A 15,823-nucleotide genomic window follows, 5' to 3' on the forward strand; every position below is an offset into this window, starting at 1 on the left:
GCAATAATGTGACGGGGGCGCTAGGCGGAGCTGAGAGTCACGTGACCAGTGAGGGTCACGTGGTGGGGCGTTACGGGCAGAGCGGGGGCGGGCTAGTTCTAGCCACGTGACATGGGGAGAGGTGGGCGGGGCGCTGGAGAGCCCTCGCGACGTCTGCGGCGGCGGCGGTGGCGGCGGCGGCGGAGCCCGCGGCTTTGACTCGCGCCCCACAGCCCGTCCCCAGCACCCCCCGCCGTCACCTCGCTGAGCCTTGTCTTTTTCCCTTTTGCACCTTTCTTGCGCTTGGTCGGTCGCGTTGCTCGCGCGTCGGTTCGTGGGAGTGCGCAGGCGCGGCGGGGGCGATCAGCCCCGCTGGGTGGGCGGCGGAGCCCGGGAGCGCGCGGGCGAGACCATGGCGGGCAGCGGCGCTGGGGGCGGTGGTGTCGGGGAGACGAAGGTGATTTACCACCTGGATGAAGAAGAGACTCCCTACCTGGTGAAGATCCCCGTCCCCGCCGAGCGCATCACCCTCGGCGATTTCAAGAGCGTCTTGCAGCGGCCCGCGGGCGCTAAGTACTTTTTCAAGTCTATGGATCAGGATTTCGGGTGAGCGCGAGGCCTAGACTAGGAACGACGGGGGCTGTGCTTTTGTGGGTTGGGTAATATTGAGGGGCACTGGTCTACTTTGGGACATGCTGGGATTTTCTGGGCTCTAGTGGAGCACATCTTTACTATGCTCGTGTAGATTGGCTATCCCAGGACGGACAAGGTTATGCTTAGATTGAGCCGTGCGGAACTGTAGGAGGACAGACTGGGCTATACTAAACCAGATTATAGAAGATTAGGCTATACTGGAATAGAGTGGGGCACACTGGTTTATTTTTGGGTGTTCTGGTCTGTGCTGAGGTAGATTGATCTCTCCGCTGGTAACTACATTGTGAGTAGTCCTGTAGCACACAGGCTATGTAGGGATATTGTGGACTCTGCTGATGTAGATTGGGCTATACTGGGCAGGCTTGGGATGTTCTGTCCTATACTAAGGCAGACAGGATAGTTTGGGGACAGTCTAGTCCGTACTAATGCAGAGTGTTCTGTTGGGATGCCATTCTGGTCTCCAGCGGGTTCTTTTGATTGATCTTAGTTTCTCTGGGGGCCTAGTTTTTATTGGGACACTCAATACAAAGGCAGACGGGGCTGACGAGGTCTGTACCAATACAGCTGGTACAGTCAGCTGTATTGGGATATTTTAGTCTGTATTGGTGTAGACAGCTGCACGTGGTAGAATAGATTGGGCTACCCTGGGGTAATTTGGGACAGTCTGGGCAAGACTGGGACTTTAAATAATGCAGAGTAGGCCCTTTTGTGTTTATAGCCTTTGGGACTGTGCTCTCTTGGTCCTCAGTCTCAGCTCTTGAAGGGAGGCTGGATCAGGCTGGGATAGCCTGGGTTATAGGAAAACTGAACAGACTGGGCTCTACTTAGTAGAAAGACTATTGGACGTTGGGAAGGTGGTACTGTCTTGGGAGTTACCTTGGATTTCAATGTTCTTTTTGTCAGCACTATAATCTGGGGCAATTTATTTAACTTTTGTGCCTTGATTTCGTCTGTGAAATGGAGTTAACCAGAGTAAAATGCTTAGTACAGGTGCATGGTACGTTCTTGGTGTGTGATCATTGCTCTTATTAGCATTGAGTCTAATTCTTAAACTAGGTTATGATGATACAGGATAGAATCACTTGGCAGGCTGGACTATGCTGAGACTGGATTATGTTGGGAAGAATACAACGTTTTGCTGAGACAGATTGGTAGTGACTGGGCTGTGTTGTCACATTGATAATAGGTGGGATTGAGCTGACATATATCCAGGCTCTTAGAACCATATTAGGCTAAAGAGTTAATCCGACCCGGGCCTTCCCTGGTGGCGCAGTGGTTAAGAATCCGCCTGCCAATGCAGGGGACATGAGTTCGAGCCATGGTCTGGGAAGATCCCACATGCCGCGGAGCAACTAAGCCCGTGTGCCACAACGACTGTAGCCCGTGTGCCTAGAGCCTGTGCTCCACAGCAAGAGAAGCCACCGCAATGAGAAGCCCACACACTGCAGCGAAGAGTAGCCACCATTCGCCACAACTAGAGAAAGCCTGTGCACAGCAACAAAGACCCAACGCAGCCATAAATAAATAAATAAATTTATATTAAAAAAAGAGTTAATCCGACCAGATATCCCAATTTGGGGGGGAGTGTGTGTGAGAGTCTATTCAGGGCAGAGCGTGTCATAGTTTACACGTTTATTAGTTTAGCCAACAGGTATTTGTTAATGCTTACTAAGTATCAGGTACTTTGGCCCGTGGCCGGGGACATGGTGTTGAACAAGACAGGCATTAATGATTTCACTTGGTGATTGAAAAGAAGGTCCGTTGAAGGAAACCATGGGAGAGGTGACCCCCAGGGCTGGGCTTTAGGGTCTGTCAGGAGGAGCAGATGGCTTGGTGCAGAGTTTGTGCCAGGTGAGGCACAGGAGAATGGGGGTCTGGGCTTCACCTCTGCTTGGGAGCTCAGTCTAGTGAGGAAGGTACTATTCTTTGGTCTAATGGGTATTTTTATCTAGGGGAAGACAGCACATTTGGACATCTCTCTGGAAGTGAGTTAGAGAAAACTAAGGAAAGCATAAAAGTAGAGATGTAGATGAGGACCAAAGCCTTTGGGGGAAGTTGTGTGAGGAATAGGGTGAAAGTTGGAGGGAGGCTGCCTGCAGGGCTCCTAAGGTTAGATATCTGGGGCAGCTGGGGCAACCTTAAGGGAAGCCTTTGAAATTGGACTGAGAGGTTTGAATCAGACTCTAGGAAATCTCTGGAACAGCGCTGAGCCCCTGAGGATGAGCTGGGGAGAGAAGGAGAAATAAGGAAAAGGAATTGAGTTTGGTGATTTCTTAGGTGTAAGTGTTTCAGCGTCAGAGAAGGAGACTTGGACAAGGTGGGAGAAAAGCAACATCCTTGAGCTGGATGAAGATTGGGAGAAACTTCGAGTGCGGGTGGATGGGGGAAGCCAGTCCAGTCTCACTGACCTTTATCTTGTCTCTCGGCAGGGTGGTGAAGGAAGAGATTTCAGATGACAATGCTCGCCTTCCCTGCTTCAACGGAAGGGTGGTATCCTGGGTAAGGGGCCCTGCCAGAGAGTCCCTCTGGCATTGCCAAGCTCCTCCAAGCCTCAGCCTGTGCCCGCCCCCTCTCAGTTGCTGGAAGCTCTGGCTCTTTGCCTTCTTACCTGTTTGTTTCTTTGTTTGTTTTTGGCCATGCCCTGTGCGGCCTTCGGGGATCTTAGTTCCCCGACGGGGACTGAACCTGGGCCTGCCGGTGAAAGCACCGAGTCCTAACCGCTGTACTGCCAGGGAACTCCCATCCTCCTTACCTGTTTGGAGAGCCAGCCAGCTGGAGCTCCTCAGCCTTCTCCTTCTGGAGCCTCTAACGCTTGCTGCTGCTTTTTTTGTGCTTTTCTCCAGGCTCTCTCAGGCGCTGTCCCCTTTTCTACTCTTTCCTCTTACTCTTATCTCATATGCCTCACTTCCCCATTGAGCCGTTTTCTTTTGTTGTTGTTCTTTTCAAATCACTTGCATCCTTCTAGTTAGTGTCATCAGATAACCCCCAACCTGAGATGGCCCCCCCAGCCCACGAGCCTCGGACAGACCCGGCGCCTCCACCACCACCTGTACCCCCTCTGCCACCGGAGAGGACCAGTGGCATTGGAGACTCCAGGCCTCCATCCTTCCAGTGAGTCCTTGGGATTCTTGAGTCCAGGGGAGGGAGGTGAGGAGGGAATCCAAGCCCCTTGGGAGGGGAAGCCGAGGATTAGGAGCCTTGTCCCACTGACGCAGGTGGGAAACCCTCTTTGCCCATCTAGCCCTAACGTGTCCAGCAGCCGGGAAAATCTGGAGCCCGAGACAGAAACAGAGTCAGTGGTGTCTCTGAGGCGGGAGCGGCCTCGCAGGCGAGACAGCAGTGAGCGCGGCGGTGAGGGGGGCCAGGCCTGGAGGCCGGCTAGACCGGGAGCTGGGGAGGGGTTGGCTCCGACCCAAAGCCCTGACAAGGGTGAGGAGCCAGAGTCCTGGTTCCTGAGGTTCCTGTTCTCCCTCAGCGGGGGGCCACCGGCCCAGCGGCCCCTCGAGGCTGGAGCGCCACCTGGCAGGGTACGAGAGCTCCTCCACCCTCATGACCAGCGAGCTGGAGAGCACCAGCCTGGGGGACTCGGAGGAGGAGGACACCATGAGCAGGTGGGGCTCCGTAGACCTCCCCGGGGTGCCCTCCCCGCCCCCGCCGCCACCCCATCCTCTCCTTTGGCCCCGCGACCGTGGCCCGGCCAGCTCCCCGCCCGACCTCCCCACAGGTTCAGCAGCTCCACAGAGCAGAGCAGCGCCTCCCGCCTCCTCAAGCGCCACCGGCGGCGGAGGAAACAGCGGCCACCCCGCCTGGAGCGGGTGAGGGGCTTCTTGTGGGGCAGCTGGACCTCGGGGGAGTTGGGGATGCAGGCCTTGGTTTCGGGGGTACAAGGCCCAGACGGGGAGAATCCTGGGTCTTGTCCCGGCTTGTTGGAGGCAGTCTGGCTCCTTCCCCTTTACCCACCACAGGCCTCATCCTTCAGCAGCGTCACCGATTCCACCATGTCTCTCAACATCATCACAGTCACGCTCAACATGGGTATGGAGGGCGCCCGGGCCCTGGGGGCTGGGAGGACCTGGTCTCCAGGGTCCCTGGGAGGCATGAGACTGGGCCTTCCTCTCGTCACCTAGCTTCCCTCCACAGAGAAGTACAACTTCCTGGGCATCTCCATTGTGGGTCAGAGCAACGAGCGGGGAGATGGAGGCATCTACATCGGCTCCATCATGAAGGGTGGGGCTGTGGCGGCTGATGGGCGCATTGAGCCCGGGGACATGCTTTTGCAGGTGAGCTGGGGCGGGGCCACCCACTGACCCAGGCCAGGGCCCTCAGCCCCTCTCCCCCACCTTTGACCCACTGCCCCTCCTGCCAGGTGAACGACATGAACTTTGAGAACATGAGCAACGATGATGCGGTGCGGGTGCTGAGGGATATCGTGCACAAGCCGGGGTGAGCCTCCGAGCTGGTCTCAGGCCCTTGGTTCTCTTTCTTTGCCTTTTCACCTTTCGTTTTAAAGTGGCGAAACATAATGCTCATCAGAAAGTACGTAATGTGGGACTTCCCTGGCGGTCCAGTGGTTGGGACTCCGCGCTTCCACTGCAGGGGGCGAGGGTTCGGTCCTTGGTCAGGGAACTAAGATCCCGCATGCAGCACGGCGCTGCCAAAAAAAATACATAGAGCAAGAACACGTAACGAGTGAGTCTGGAGTGAGTGGGTGTTTGTGTCCCCACCGCCTAGATCATGACCTAGAAGATTTCTGACCCGGGAGAGCCCCTCGCAGTGTCCCTTCCCACTCCCTCCCTCCTCACTCCCCCAGAGGTAACCAGTCTGCTGATGCTTTGGTCATCACCACGATGGTTTGCTTGGTCGTCGTTTCACCGGCCATACACGTGTTTTTGAACAACACAGTTTAGTTTTACCTGTTTTCGGACTTGCTCTGAATGGGACCATGCAGCGTATACTCACTTGAATTGCTCAGCAGTGTGTTTTTAAGAGTTACTCGTGTTGGTGAGTCACCCGCATTGTGGAGCCTTCCACCATCACCTTCTCTGGCCCAGCCATGTCTGTGCTCCTTTTTCTTTTCCTTTTTTTGTCCCTCACCCATTCTCATTCCAGGCTTCCCCACTCCTCAGGCCTCTCCCCTCACCCCAGCTTGACTGGCCTCCTCTTCCTCACAGCCCCATCGTGCTGACTGTAGCCAAGTGCTGGGATCCCTCTCCCCAGGCCTATTTCACTCTCCCCCGAAGTGAGTGATGCTCAGGGACCTGTAGCTGGGAGGACAGGGCGGGTGTGGATACCCTTGGCCTCCAGGCTACAGGGAGTGGGGTGGGTGAGGGTCAAGATGGGGCTGGGACAGGAGTCTTATTCGGGGAGGGACAGGGCTGGCTCTCTGGGACTGGGAAGTGACCATCTTGGTGGCCTTCGCTCTCCCAGATGAGCCCATCCAGCCGATTGACCCTGCTGCCTGGGTCTCACACTCTGCTGCGCTGACTGGCACCTTCCCAGCCTATCCAGGCTCTTCGTCCATGAGCACCATCACATCTGGGTCCTCTCTTCCTGATGGTGAGCCCCCAGGCCCACCTCATCCAGCCTCCCTGGAAGACCACCCAGTGTGGTGTGAATCCACCGCTCCTTGGCCCTACCTCTCATTTTCTGTTTCTCCTTTGTCAGGCTGTGAGGGCCGGGGCCTCTCCATCCATACAGACATGGCATCTGTGACCAAGGCCATGGCAGCTCCAGAGTCTGGACTGGAAGTTCGGGACCGCATGTGGCTCAAGATCACCATCCCTAATGCCTTTCTGGGTACGGCTGGGCTCTGGGCAGGTGGTGTGGGGAGGAGGAGGCCAAAGCTGGGAATGGTCCAGGCAGGGGTGAGGCAGGAGCTGGGGAGAAGAACCTGAGGCCTTTCTTTGCTCTGGGCGATCCAGGCTCGGACGTGGTTGACTGGCTCTACCATCACGTGGAGGGTTTTCCTGAGCGGCGGGAGGCCCGGAAGTACGCCAGCGGGCTGCTCAAGGCAGGCCTCATCCGGCACACCGTGAACAAGATCACCTTCTCTGAGCAGTGCTATTATGTGTTTGGAGACCTCAGTGGCGGCTGTGAGAGTTGTGAGTGCCCCTGTCCCAGCCCAGGGAGAGCGGATCTGGCTGCCTCGTCCTGCCTCTCCAACCCCAGGCCTAGCCCAGAAACCAGCCAGGGCCACCATGGACGCTGAGCAGCATGCGTCCTGCGCTGGGCCCTGAGCTGGCTGATGACACGCGTGGGGGCTGACGTCCCCTGGTGTTCTGCCGGACAAGCTGTGCGCCACATGCAGGGTTGGGTCTGCTGGTGGGGAGGGCAGCTTTTCCTGAGTCACATAGAAGCATGTGGGACTAGTGGTGGCCCTGGCCAAGTTCCTGCCCTGATGGCTGTGGCCGGTGGGACATTTCCTGTCAGAGGCCTTCGTTTTAACCCCCATCGTGGATGGTTGTGGGGAAACGGTTCCCAGTTCCTCTTCATTCGATGTCTTGGGGTGCTGGCTTCTTAAAGCAGTGATCCTAGATCTTTCTCTTGCCTTCCAGACCTAGTCAACCTATCTCTGAATGACAACGATGGCTCCAGTGGCGCTTCGGACCAGGACACCTTGGCTCCTTTGCCCGGGGCCACCCCCTGGCCCCTGCTGCCCACCTTCTCCTACCAGTACCCAGCCCCGCATCCATACAGTCCCCAGCCCCCACCCTACCACGAGCTCTCGTCCTACACCTACGGCGGAGGCAGTGCCAGCAGCCAGCACAGTGAGGGTAAGTCACCGCCAGATCCCCATACAGCCGGGGCCTGGACGTGGGCACCAAGGTGAAGCCAGGGAGCAGAGGCTGGAGCGGGGACTGGGGAGGCCAAGGGACCCTGGGCTGGGGCTCAGTTGCTCCCATCCCCTCTCCCCCAACAGGGAGCCGGAGCAGTGGGTCGACACGAAGCGATGGGGGGGCGGGGCGCACAGGGAGGCCTGAGGAGCGGGCCCCTGAGTCCAAGTCTGGCAGCGGCAGTGAGTCTGAGCCTTCCAGCCGGGGCGGCAGCCTTCGGCGGGGCGGGGAACCTGGTGGGACTGGTGATGGGGGCCCTCCCCCATCCAGGGGCTCATCAGGAGGTGCTCCCAATCTCCGAGCCCACCCAGGGCTCCATCCCTATGGCCCACCTCCTGGCATGGCCCTCCCGTATAACCCCATGATGGTGGTCATGATGCCCCCTCCCCCACCCCCTGTCCCTCCAGCAGTGCAGCCTCCAGGGGCCCCTCCAGTCAGAGACCTGGGCTCCGTGCCCCCAGAGCTGACGGCCAGCCGCCAAAGCTTCCACATGGCCATGGGCAACCCCAGTGAGTTCTTTGTGGATGTTATGTAGAGCGCGTGGTGGGGCCATGTTGGATCTCCACCCTTGGCCTGTCAGTGTTTGGTGCTCCTGTCCTGTGATTGGGTGTCTTGTCAGTCACGTGCTCATTACTCCTCTGGTGCCTGGACTCAGCCTGTCCTGTGGGCTGCTGCCTGCTGTGAGGTTGTTGCCACTGTGACTCTTTCCAGCAGTGCCTGGTTCCTCCCCCTTCCCTCAGGGGTCAACAAGGGACCTTTGGTTATTTTTAGCTTTATTGTTTTTTATAAGCCTTTTGGGGGGTTAAAATAGACTTTTTTACATTTTTGGGACTATTTTTTTACTAGACATTTTCTCTTTTGTATGAAGAATCCCTGTCTCCTGGGCCCCTTCTTCTACCCCCAAAATGTGACCTCCTACTCCATTTGCCCAGTCAGCTCTGTCCTGCGCAGGGTGGGAGGGTGGTCGGTCGGTGGTACCCTGGGAAGTGGAAGAGGGTTGGTTCCCCTAGACAGCAGTCAAAGAAAGCTGGGGTATTTGGTATTTGGGGGCTGTGTAGCTGCTTTTGTTACTCTATTTATTTTAGTCACTTGTATAAAACACCAAATAAAGCAATAGGGGCAAACTCCCCATGCCTCTGGCTCCTTTCTTTGGGAGGGAGGCAGGCAGCAAGGGAAAGGACAGAGGTACGGCAGCAGAGCATGACTTGTTAGAGACTTTATTTGTGAGGCGGTAAGCACTCCCTCTGAGAGCAGGCACCTTCCTGGGCCGAGGCCCCCTTCAAGGCAGAACCAGGATCAGCACAGAAGGGGCCTGGGCTTGGGCTTGGGAGAAGGCACATTCTGGGCCAGGCCCTAGCTGCGAGTATTCAGAAGCCAAGGGGGTTGCTGGTGACCACGCCGCCCCGCTCCACCAAGGCCTTGGAGATGCTTTTGAAGTTACGGAAGAGCTCCTGCTGCTGGGGGTCAGACTGCAGAGCAGCCACGTTCTCCCGGATCCGGGCTGCAGCCTGGGGAGGGGCAAGGAGGGGTCAGGCCTGTGCCTCGAGGGCCCCCCCGCCGCCCCCTGTACTTGGTAGCCCTGGATCTCACCTCAGTACACCAGCTGTCACAGAGCATTTTCTCATGCTGGGCTGTGGGGTGGCCCTCACTCAGGGCCCTTGAGGCCCTGGGGGGAAGCAGGAGGAAACCAATCTGGGCTGTGAGCCTGGCCCAGGACCCCCAGTGCCCCCACTGCAGCTCAGGCCTCCCCCACTGCCTCCTCACCTGGACAGAACCACCACCATGGCATAGAGGTCAATGGCACTGTCTGCCAGACGCTGCAGCAGAAACTGTTCGTCTGTCAGGTAGATGGGATGCGGTTGGGGGGCGGTTAGTCGGAGGGAAAGGAAAGTGGGGGGCGGGAATGGGGTAGAGCTCACTCACTGACAATCTCCTTCTTGTGTTTTATCAGCTTGGTCTCCACCACTGCAGCAAACTGCTCCAGAGCCTGCACTGCCTGAAGAGATGGGGAAGGTGCCCGGGGCTCAGAGTGGGGCCCAGCCCCGTCAGTCTTCGACGCAGACTGTCCCCCCACCTTGACCACTTACTCACCAGCTCACCGCTCCGACTCAGTTCCTGGTGGATGGTGCCGCTGAGACTCAGGCCACTGCCCAGCCCTGCCCGCCTTGGAGAAAGGGGAAGGGTGACTGGTTAGTTGCCATACCCTGCCCTACCCCGCCCCGCCCTGCCCTGGCCCCTAAGCTTACCGCCTCAGCTGTTTGCTTGCCTCTCCCAGCAGGAGGCCAGCATTCCCAAAAGGATTCTTTAGAGCATTGCCAAGCCCCGAGAGTTCCTTTCCTTTGTCCTGTGGGGGGAGGAGGGTCCAATAGTCAGGACTCGCTGTCCTGCCCAGCTCCTCCCCCCATTTCTCCTCCCTCTTACCATACAGCCCTGCAGAGCCACAAACAGCCGGAGAATGTCATTCGTCCCTTCAAAGATCCGGAAGATGCGAAGATCTCGGAGCACACGCTCTACCCCAGGCTCCTGCCACAGGGGAAGACAGGTCATGTGCCCCTGCTGGACATGCTGCCGCCTCCTCCTGGCCCACTGCGGCTGGCCTGGGCAGAGAGGTGTTCTGTACCTTCATGAAGCCCATGCCCCCCATGATTTGGATGCACTCATCTGTCACCTTCCAGGCTGCCTCCTAGGGACAAAGAAAACACCCAAAATTGGGTTTGGAGCCAAGCTCCCAAACCGGGCTGTCCCTCCCCACAGGCCTGGGACCTCACCGAGCCAAAGATCTTGCTGATGGCAGCCTCTATCTGGAAGTCTGTGGATCCCTGGTCCATGTTGGCACTCACCATGTACGCCATGGACTGAGGTTGGGACACGGGAAGGGAAATGGAAAAGGGCTGCATCAGACTCGACCTGATCACCCATATCTACAAGACTGGGTCTGCCCTGGCACCCTGTGGCCCTTGCCTTCACCTTCCAATGCCATGTGTCAGGCACGTCCAAATATTTGGTTCCCTGGTCAGTTCGTCAGGGGCTTGCAGGCATTTGACTTCTTGAAAGGGGTGAAGGAGTAAGGGTGGGGTGGGTAGACCAAATTTCAGGGACCTCTGGAAGCACCTCGGCAGAACAGCATGGCTCTCTCCATCCTGCGGAAGCTGAGCTGACTATGCCTCCCCGCATCCCCTAGGGCATTGGTGTAAAGCTGGAGACCCACTGCCCCAGGTGCTGCTGGGGGTTGTAGTCTGACCCAACTGGGAAGAAGGCCTCAGGGCTCTGGGGAGCGGGGTGGCCCTCACCTCAGTCACATATTGCAGCATAGCCATCCGGGCCAGCTTCTCCTGGATCATCCCAAAGTTGTGAATTTTTTCCCCAAACTGGGTACGATTAGCAGCATGATCCACCTGGAAGAGGGCACGTGTGTCCCAGTGTGGTTCTCTAGTCTCCTCTTTCCGGGAGAGGGGCTGGGCTGCGCTGGGATGGGTGGGCTTTGGCCACAGCCAGGAGTTCAGTCCAGGCTGGGTGGAGACCTAAGCTATCAAGTCTGGAGCTGTTGGCAGGGGAGGGGCCTCTGGTGGAGGGAGGGCTTGCAAGAGACCAGGGACACATGGAAAGGGAGACAGTGTGACTTAGGCTTAGATTCAGGCTAGCTAGGGACTCAGGCAGGGTACTCACCGCCTTAGCAATGATGCCCTTCATGGTGCCTGCCATGGCCGCGGCCATGCCAAACCTTCCATTGTTGAGAATGTGCATGGCGACCTTGAAGCCGCCCCCCACCTCACCCAGTACGTTCTCTGACGGCACCTGTACTCCGTCAAAGTGCACCTCTGCCGTGTTTGAGGCCTTGATGCCCATCTTCTTCTCAGGGGGCCCGCTGTGACAGACAGGGTGGAGAAGTTGCCACTGGGTGTGTGTGGGTGAGCCATTCATTCATTATGAGCCAGCCTGTAAGAGGCGCAGGCAGCAGTCCCTGGCATGCCCAGAGGGCTGAGGAGGCCTGGCTCTATCCTGCTGTCGTGCGATGGGCTCAGTGGTTGCTGAAGCCAAACTTTAGGTCAGTTGCATGCATACTAGGCCTAAAAGGGACATGCTGTCCAAATGCTCTGGCTTTTGCACCCATCCCCAGAGTGACCTGTGACAGCCATCTGCCCTGGAACTCAGTACTGCCCCCTCCCTGGCTCCACCTCTTTCTCCCCAGCCCACTCACTTGGTGACACCTCCAAAGCTCCTCTCCACCACAAAAGCTGTGATCTTCTCCTTCACGGCCCCCGTGGCTGTGTCTCTAACTGGTGTCTTGGCAAAGACCGTGAAGATATCCGCTAGGCCTCCATTACTGTGGAAAAATGAGAGGCAGTCAGGATGGAGCAGTGGGCCCTGGACGTGGGCAGAGGTGGAGAGGAGGGAAAAATGGGAGAAGAGTGCCTGATCCAAATCTTGCTTCCATTGAGGGTATAGTATTTTCCACAGGGGCTAGGCACAGCTGAGGTTCGGATAGAGGCTGCATCTGATCCACTTGAGGGCTCAGTTAGACAGAAAGCGGCAATAGTCTCCCCTATTGGAGAGAGAGCTCCTTTACACTGGGTTCTGATGGACAGGAAAGGCCCTTTAGTGCCCCCCACACAAACACAGGCATTCCCCCTTAATGCTTCCGGCGATATTCAGTGTCTTCCTATTTCCCCACCAGCACACTGTGATGTCTACCCAGAATCTCCCCCAGCCAACACACCCAGCTGTGTGGTGATCTAAGTACCACGCAGCCTAATTTGTGCCAGGCCCAGGACACTCCCGATCTCTGGGTCTCCTAGGGCTGCCTCACCAGATGCCAGTTTGGGGAGGTATTTTTCCTTCTGGGCCTTTGTGCCGAAGAGCAGGATGCCTTTGAAACCGATGCTCTGATGGGCCCCCAGGACGATGGCCACGCCAAGGTCATGCATGCCCACGATCTCCACCAAGCGGGCATACTGGAGGGGAAACAGGCATCTGGGGCTGTAACTGGCTACGTGGGGACCTGCCCTTAGCAGGAAAGCGTGGGCAGCAGGGCAGAGCCCGACCTGGGCATCCCTGCAGAGAGAGTGGGCAGAGCAAGCGGGGCCATGGCAGAGAAGGACACTGGCAGGTCTGTTCCAGGTCTCGGTGGGAGGGTGGTTCCCTACATTATCCTCAGGCAGTCCCCACCTTAGCGATTCATTAGGACTTGGGACCCTGGGTGAGGTCCATGGCCCTTGGGAACTGCAAGTAGTTTGGTGGTAAGAGTCAACATCCCACAGGCCCCCAGGGCAGCTCTTGGCAGAGACCTTAGCTCCAGGGGTGAGGAGTAGACTGGGACACTGTAGGTGACCAAGGGAGCTCCCTCACCTGGGTGTTGCAGAGACCCACACCACCCAGTTCACTGGGCACTTGCAGACCAAAGGCCCCCATCTCCTTGAGACCCTGCATAGTGGTCTCCTCCACTTGCTCCAGCATGTCATTCTTGGCAGGATCGTTCACCTCCTGGGGAAGGCACAGGATCTCGTATCCAGGCTCCTGTTAAGCTCCTTATCCTCTTTCCCACCCCATCAGGGACCAAGCTCTATTCCTCAGGCTGGTGCTGCTCACCTCAAAGAATCGGGACACAGGCCCCACCAGCTCTTTAAGAAACTGTGTCTGGTCCTCGTTGAGCACTACAGGGGTTAGAGTGGCAAGAGGGACGGGCAGGTCAGGCCAGGCGAGGCGGTCAGGGGAAAGACGCCCCATCCCTATCCAGCTCCGCCTATCCGTTTCCTTACCAGAGGGGTACGGGAACACCTGATCAGTGGTGAGCTGGCCTTTGAACATCCCCACAGCAAAGGACTTAGATTCCTGCACAGGGAGAAGGGAGTTTCAGGGAGCAGTATGGGGTGGGTCTGTCCCTAGCTTAGTTCCTCCCGGGCTCGAGCCACATACCGGCTTGGCCCGTTTTTCCCCGGTCGAAGCCTCAGAAGAGAGAGAATCGGACTTCTCCACAGCCGCCTGGGGAAAGGGATGGTTAGTGAGGCCGGTGAAGGGGATTCCAAAGTACCAAGGAAAGCAAAGGGTAAGAGCTGGGTGCCAGGGGAGGGCGCATCTGCCACCTTTCCCCTAGTTTCATCTTCAGGGCACCCTGGTCTGCCCTTTCCCCTACTTTCGGCGCCAGGGCGATCGGCAGGTGACTGGGACCAAGAGGGAGACCCCTGCCGGCGGCTGGGAGGTGGGCGCCGAGGCGGCTTCCCGCTCTCATACCCTCGAAGGTGGCCGTCACTTACCTGGGCGGCCCCACTGGCATAGGGTCGCCAGGCGAGGCCGGGCCGGGGCTGCCCAAGGAGCGCACTGGGCCGCGAGCTGTGGGGAGTAGGGGTTCAGTCCTGGCCCGGTGTCCGGGCCCACTGCCCCCTTAACCCCTATCATACACACACCTCCCGCTCCCCAACCTCAGCAGCTGCCGCCCCATGCTCGGCGCCACCCTCGCCGCCTGCATCACCGAACCGCTCCGACCGGTGCTACCCTGAGCGTTGACTTAGCGCTCTCGCCGGGTTAGCCAAAGTCTGGACCTCCAGCCTTGCCTCATCCTCCACAATGCACTGGGAGGCGGTGGGCGGGGGCTTCCGGCCGCTGGGGCATGCTGGGGGCTGTAGTTCCGGAGCGCCACCGAACCCCTGCATTCTGGTTGACCTAGGGTCATTTCCAAACGTCCCTTGTCTCCCCCAAACTCCTTAATCTCGCCTGTCCTAACTGGGGTGTAGCCCTCAGAAGGGGTGATGAGATAGGCTGAGACGGAAGACTGAGGAACTTAGGCGGCTGCAGCCAGAGGGATGGAGGGTAGACTGAAGGGAGGACTTCCCAGGTGGAATTAGAAGGGAGAGGTGGGAAGACATAAACGTAAGATAGATGCCAGAGGCAGAGGCATGGAAAGAGGACTCTTTGGGGTTCCTCGTGAAATCCGTCTCCACCAACACAAGACAGAGGGAAATAGTGGGGTGGGGTTAGAATGGGCATCATCAGAAAATCTACAAACAACAAATGCTGGAGAGGGTGTGGAGAAAAGGGAACCCTCTTGCACTATTGGTGGGAATGTAAATTGATACAGCCACTGTGGAGAACAGTATGGAGTTTCCTTAAAAAACTAAAAATAGAATTACCTTATGACCCAGCAATCCCACTACTGGGCATATACCCTGAGAAAACCATAACTGAAAAAGACACATGCACCCCCATGTTCATTGCAGCACTATTTACAATAGCCAGGTCATGGAAACAACCTAAATGCCCATCAACAGACAAATGGATAAAGAAGATATGGTACATATATAGAATGGAATATTACTCAGCCATAAAAAGGAACAAAATTGGGTCATTTGTAGAGACATGGATGGATCTAGAGACTGTTTTACAGAGTGAAGTAAGTCAGAAAGAGAAAAACAAATATTGTAAATTAACGCATATATGTGGAATCTAGAAAAATGGTACAGATGAACCGTTTGCAAGGCAGAAATAGAGACACAGATGTAGCAAACGAACGTATGGACACCAAGGGGGGAAAGGGGTGGGGGGGCGGGGGTGTTGGTGGCGGGGTGAATTGGGAGATTGGGATTGACATGTATACACTGATGTGTATAAAATAGATAACTAATAAGAACCTGCTGTATAAAAAATAAATTAATTTAATTTAATTTTAAAAAAATAGTGGGGTGGATGACCCAAGGCATATTATCCTGAGACGACGGAGTTGCACTAACTCTGGAAACACCAAAATTTTCACAGTAGGAAGGACCCCGAGGTATGCTGCCTCCCCCTTAGGGCCTCTGAGACCTTCCTGAACATCTCTCTGCGCCCCCTCTTGTTCTTTCCTGAGACCATGTGCTCAGGGCAGACCTCTGGACCTCTGGGCAGATGGATTCTTCCCAGTCCTGAGAGGAACTGTAGGAATTCTCATGTCCTGTCCCCTTCACACACACGCACGCGCACACACGCCCACACGCACGCACGCGCGCGCGCGCGCACACACACACACACACACACACACACACACACGTCTACCCTGGGTCAAGAAGTCCCAGGTAATTTATGCCCCTCTTTTTGCCATTCTCACTGGGGACAGGCCCAGGAGGATAGAGTGACAGCTTCCTCTCCTTTTGAGAAGAGAGAGCAGAGCCCCTTGGGGTTGGCCCTGTTCCCCGGTGGTCAGGAAAATGTTGCGGTCATGCCTGGCTTTGGGGAGAGGGGCCAGCGTGTGAGGGGGAAGGTGGTGGTGGCGGTGGTGCCTGGGGACCTGGGAAGAATGGAATGGTGGGCGGGTCAAGCCTGCCTACTTTACCTGACAGCTCAGGCTGGGTCGGGAGAAGACAGCTCAGCTCTGATCCGGTGGATTAGAG

General features: G+C 56.9%; 2 protein-coding genes across 9 annotated transcripts; one reads left to right on the top strand and one right to left on the bottom strand.

Annotated features, from left to right (window-relative positions):
• Nucleotides 1-159: 159 nt before the first annotated feature.
• Nucleotides 160-8,593, top strand: DVL2 (dishevelled segment polarity protein 2). 7 transcript variants are annotated; one of them, XM_082604900.1, is made up of 15 exons: nucleotides 160-585; nucleotides 3,063-3,132; nucleotides 3,599-3,744; nucleotides 3,875-3,984; nucleotides 4,109-4,244; nucleotides 4,358-4,448; nucleotides 4,599-4,668; nucleotides 4,774-4,913; nucleotides 5,000-5,076; nucleotides 5,805-5,872; nucleotides 6,061-6,189; nucleotides 6,298-6,429; nucleotides 6,555-6,734; nucleotides 7,188-7,406; nucleotides 7,553-8,593. In XM_082604900.1, the coding sequence occupies exons 1-15, from the start codon at nucleotides 392-394 to the stop codon at nucleotides 7,999-8,001; spliced, it is 2,211 nt and encodes a 736-aa protein (XP_082461026.1). In that variant the 5' UTR covers nucleotides 160-391; the 3' UTR covers nucleotides 8,002-8,593. The 7 variants fall into 7 exon arrangements, with proteins under 7 accessions (XP_082461026.1, XP_082461025.1, XP_082461027.1 ...); XM_082604899.1 differs by having other exon boundaries at nucleotides 3,875-3,972; nucleotides 5,760-5,872; XM_082604901.1 differs by having other exon boundaries at nucleotides 3,875-3,972.
• A 74-nt stretch (nucleotides 8,594-8,667) lies between these two features.
• ACADVL (acyl-CoA dehydrogenase very long chain) lies at nucleotides 8,668-14,018 on the bottom strand. Of its 2 annotated transcripts, none has more exons than XM_082604910.1 (20): nucleotides 13,868-14,018; nucleotides 13,718-13,793; nucleotides 13,380-13,445; nucleotides 13,223-13,295; nucleotides 13,053-13,117; nucleotides 12,813-12,947; nucleotides 12,274-12,418; nucleotides 11,880-12,009; nucleotides 11,665-11,790; nucleotides 11,133-11,331; nucleotides 10,757-10,861; nucleotides 10,235-10,321; nucleotides 10,087-10,149; nucleotides 9,888-9,989; nucleotides 9,713-9,810; nucleotides 9,558-9,630; nucleotides 9,390-9,462; nucleotides 9,231-9,303; nucleotides 9,057-9,132; nucleotides 8,668-8,974 (listed from the first exon to the last, which is right to left on the bottom strand). In XM_082604910.1, the coding sequence occupies exons 1-20, from the start codon at nucleotides 13,927-13,929 to the stop codon at nucleotides 8,834-8,836; spliced, it is 1,968 nt and encodes a 655-aa protein (XP_082461036.1). In that variant the 5' UTR covers nucleotides 13,930-14,018; the 3' UTR covers nucleotides 8,668-8,833. The 2 variants fall into 2 exon arrangements, with proteins under 2 accessions (XP_082461036.1, XP_082461035.1); XM_082604909.1 differs by having other exon boundaries at nucleotides 13,956-13,975.
• Nucleotides 14,019-15,823: the final 1,805 nt, after the last annotated feature.

This window comes from Mesoplodon mirus (assembly GCF_964341445.2).
Source record: "Mesoplodon mirus genome assembly, chromosome: 18".
NCBI lineage: Eukaryota > Metazoa > Chordata > Mammalia > Artiodactyla > Ziphiidae > Mesoplodon > Mesoplodon mirus.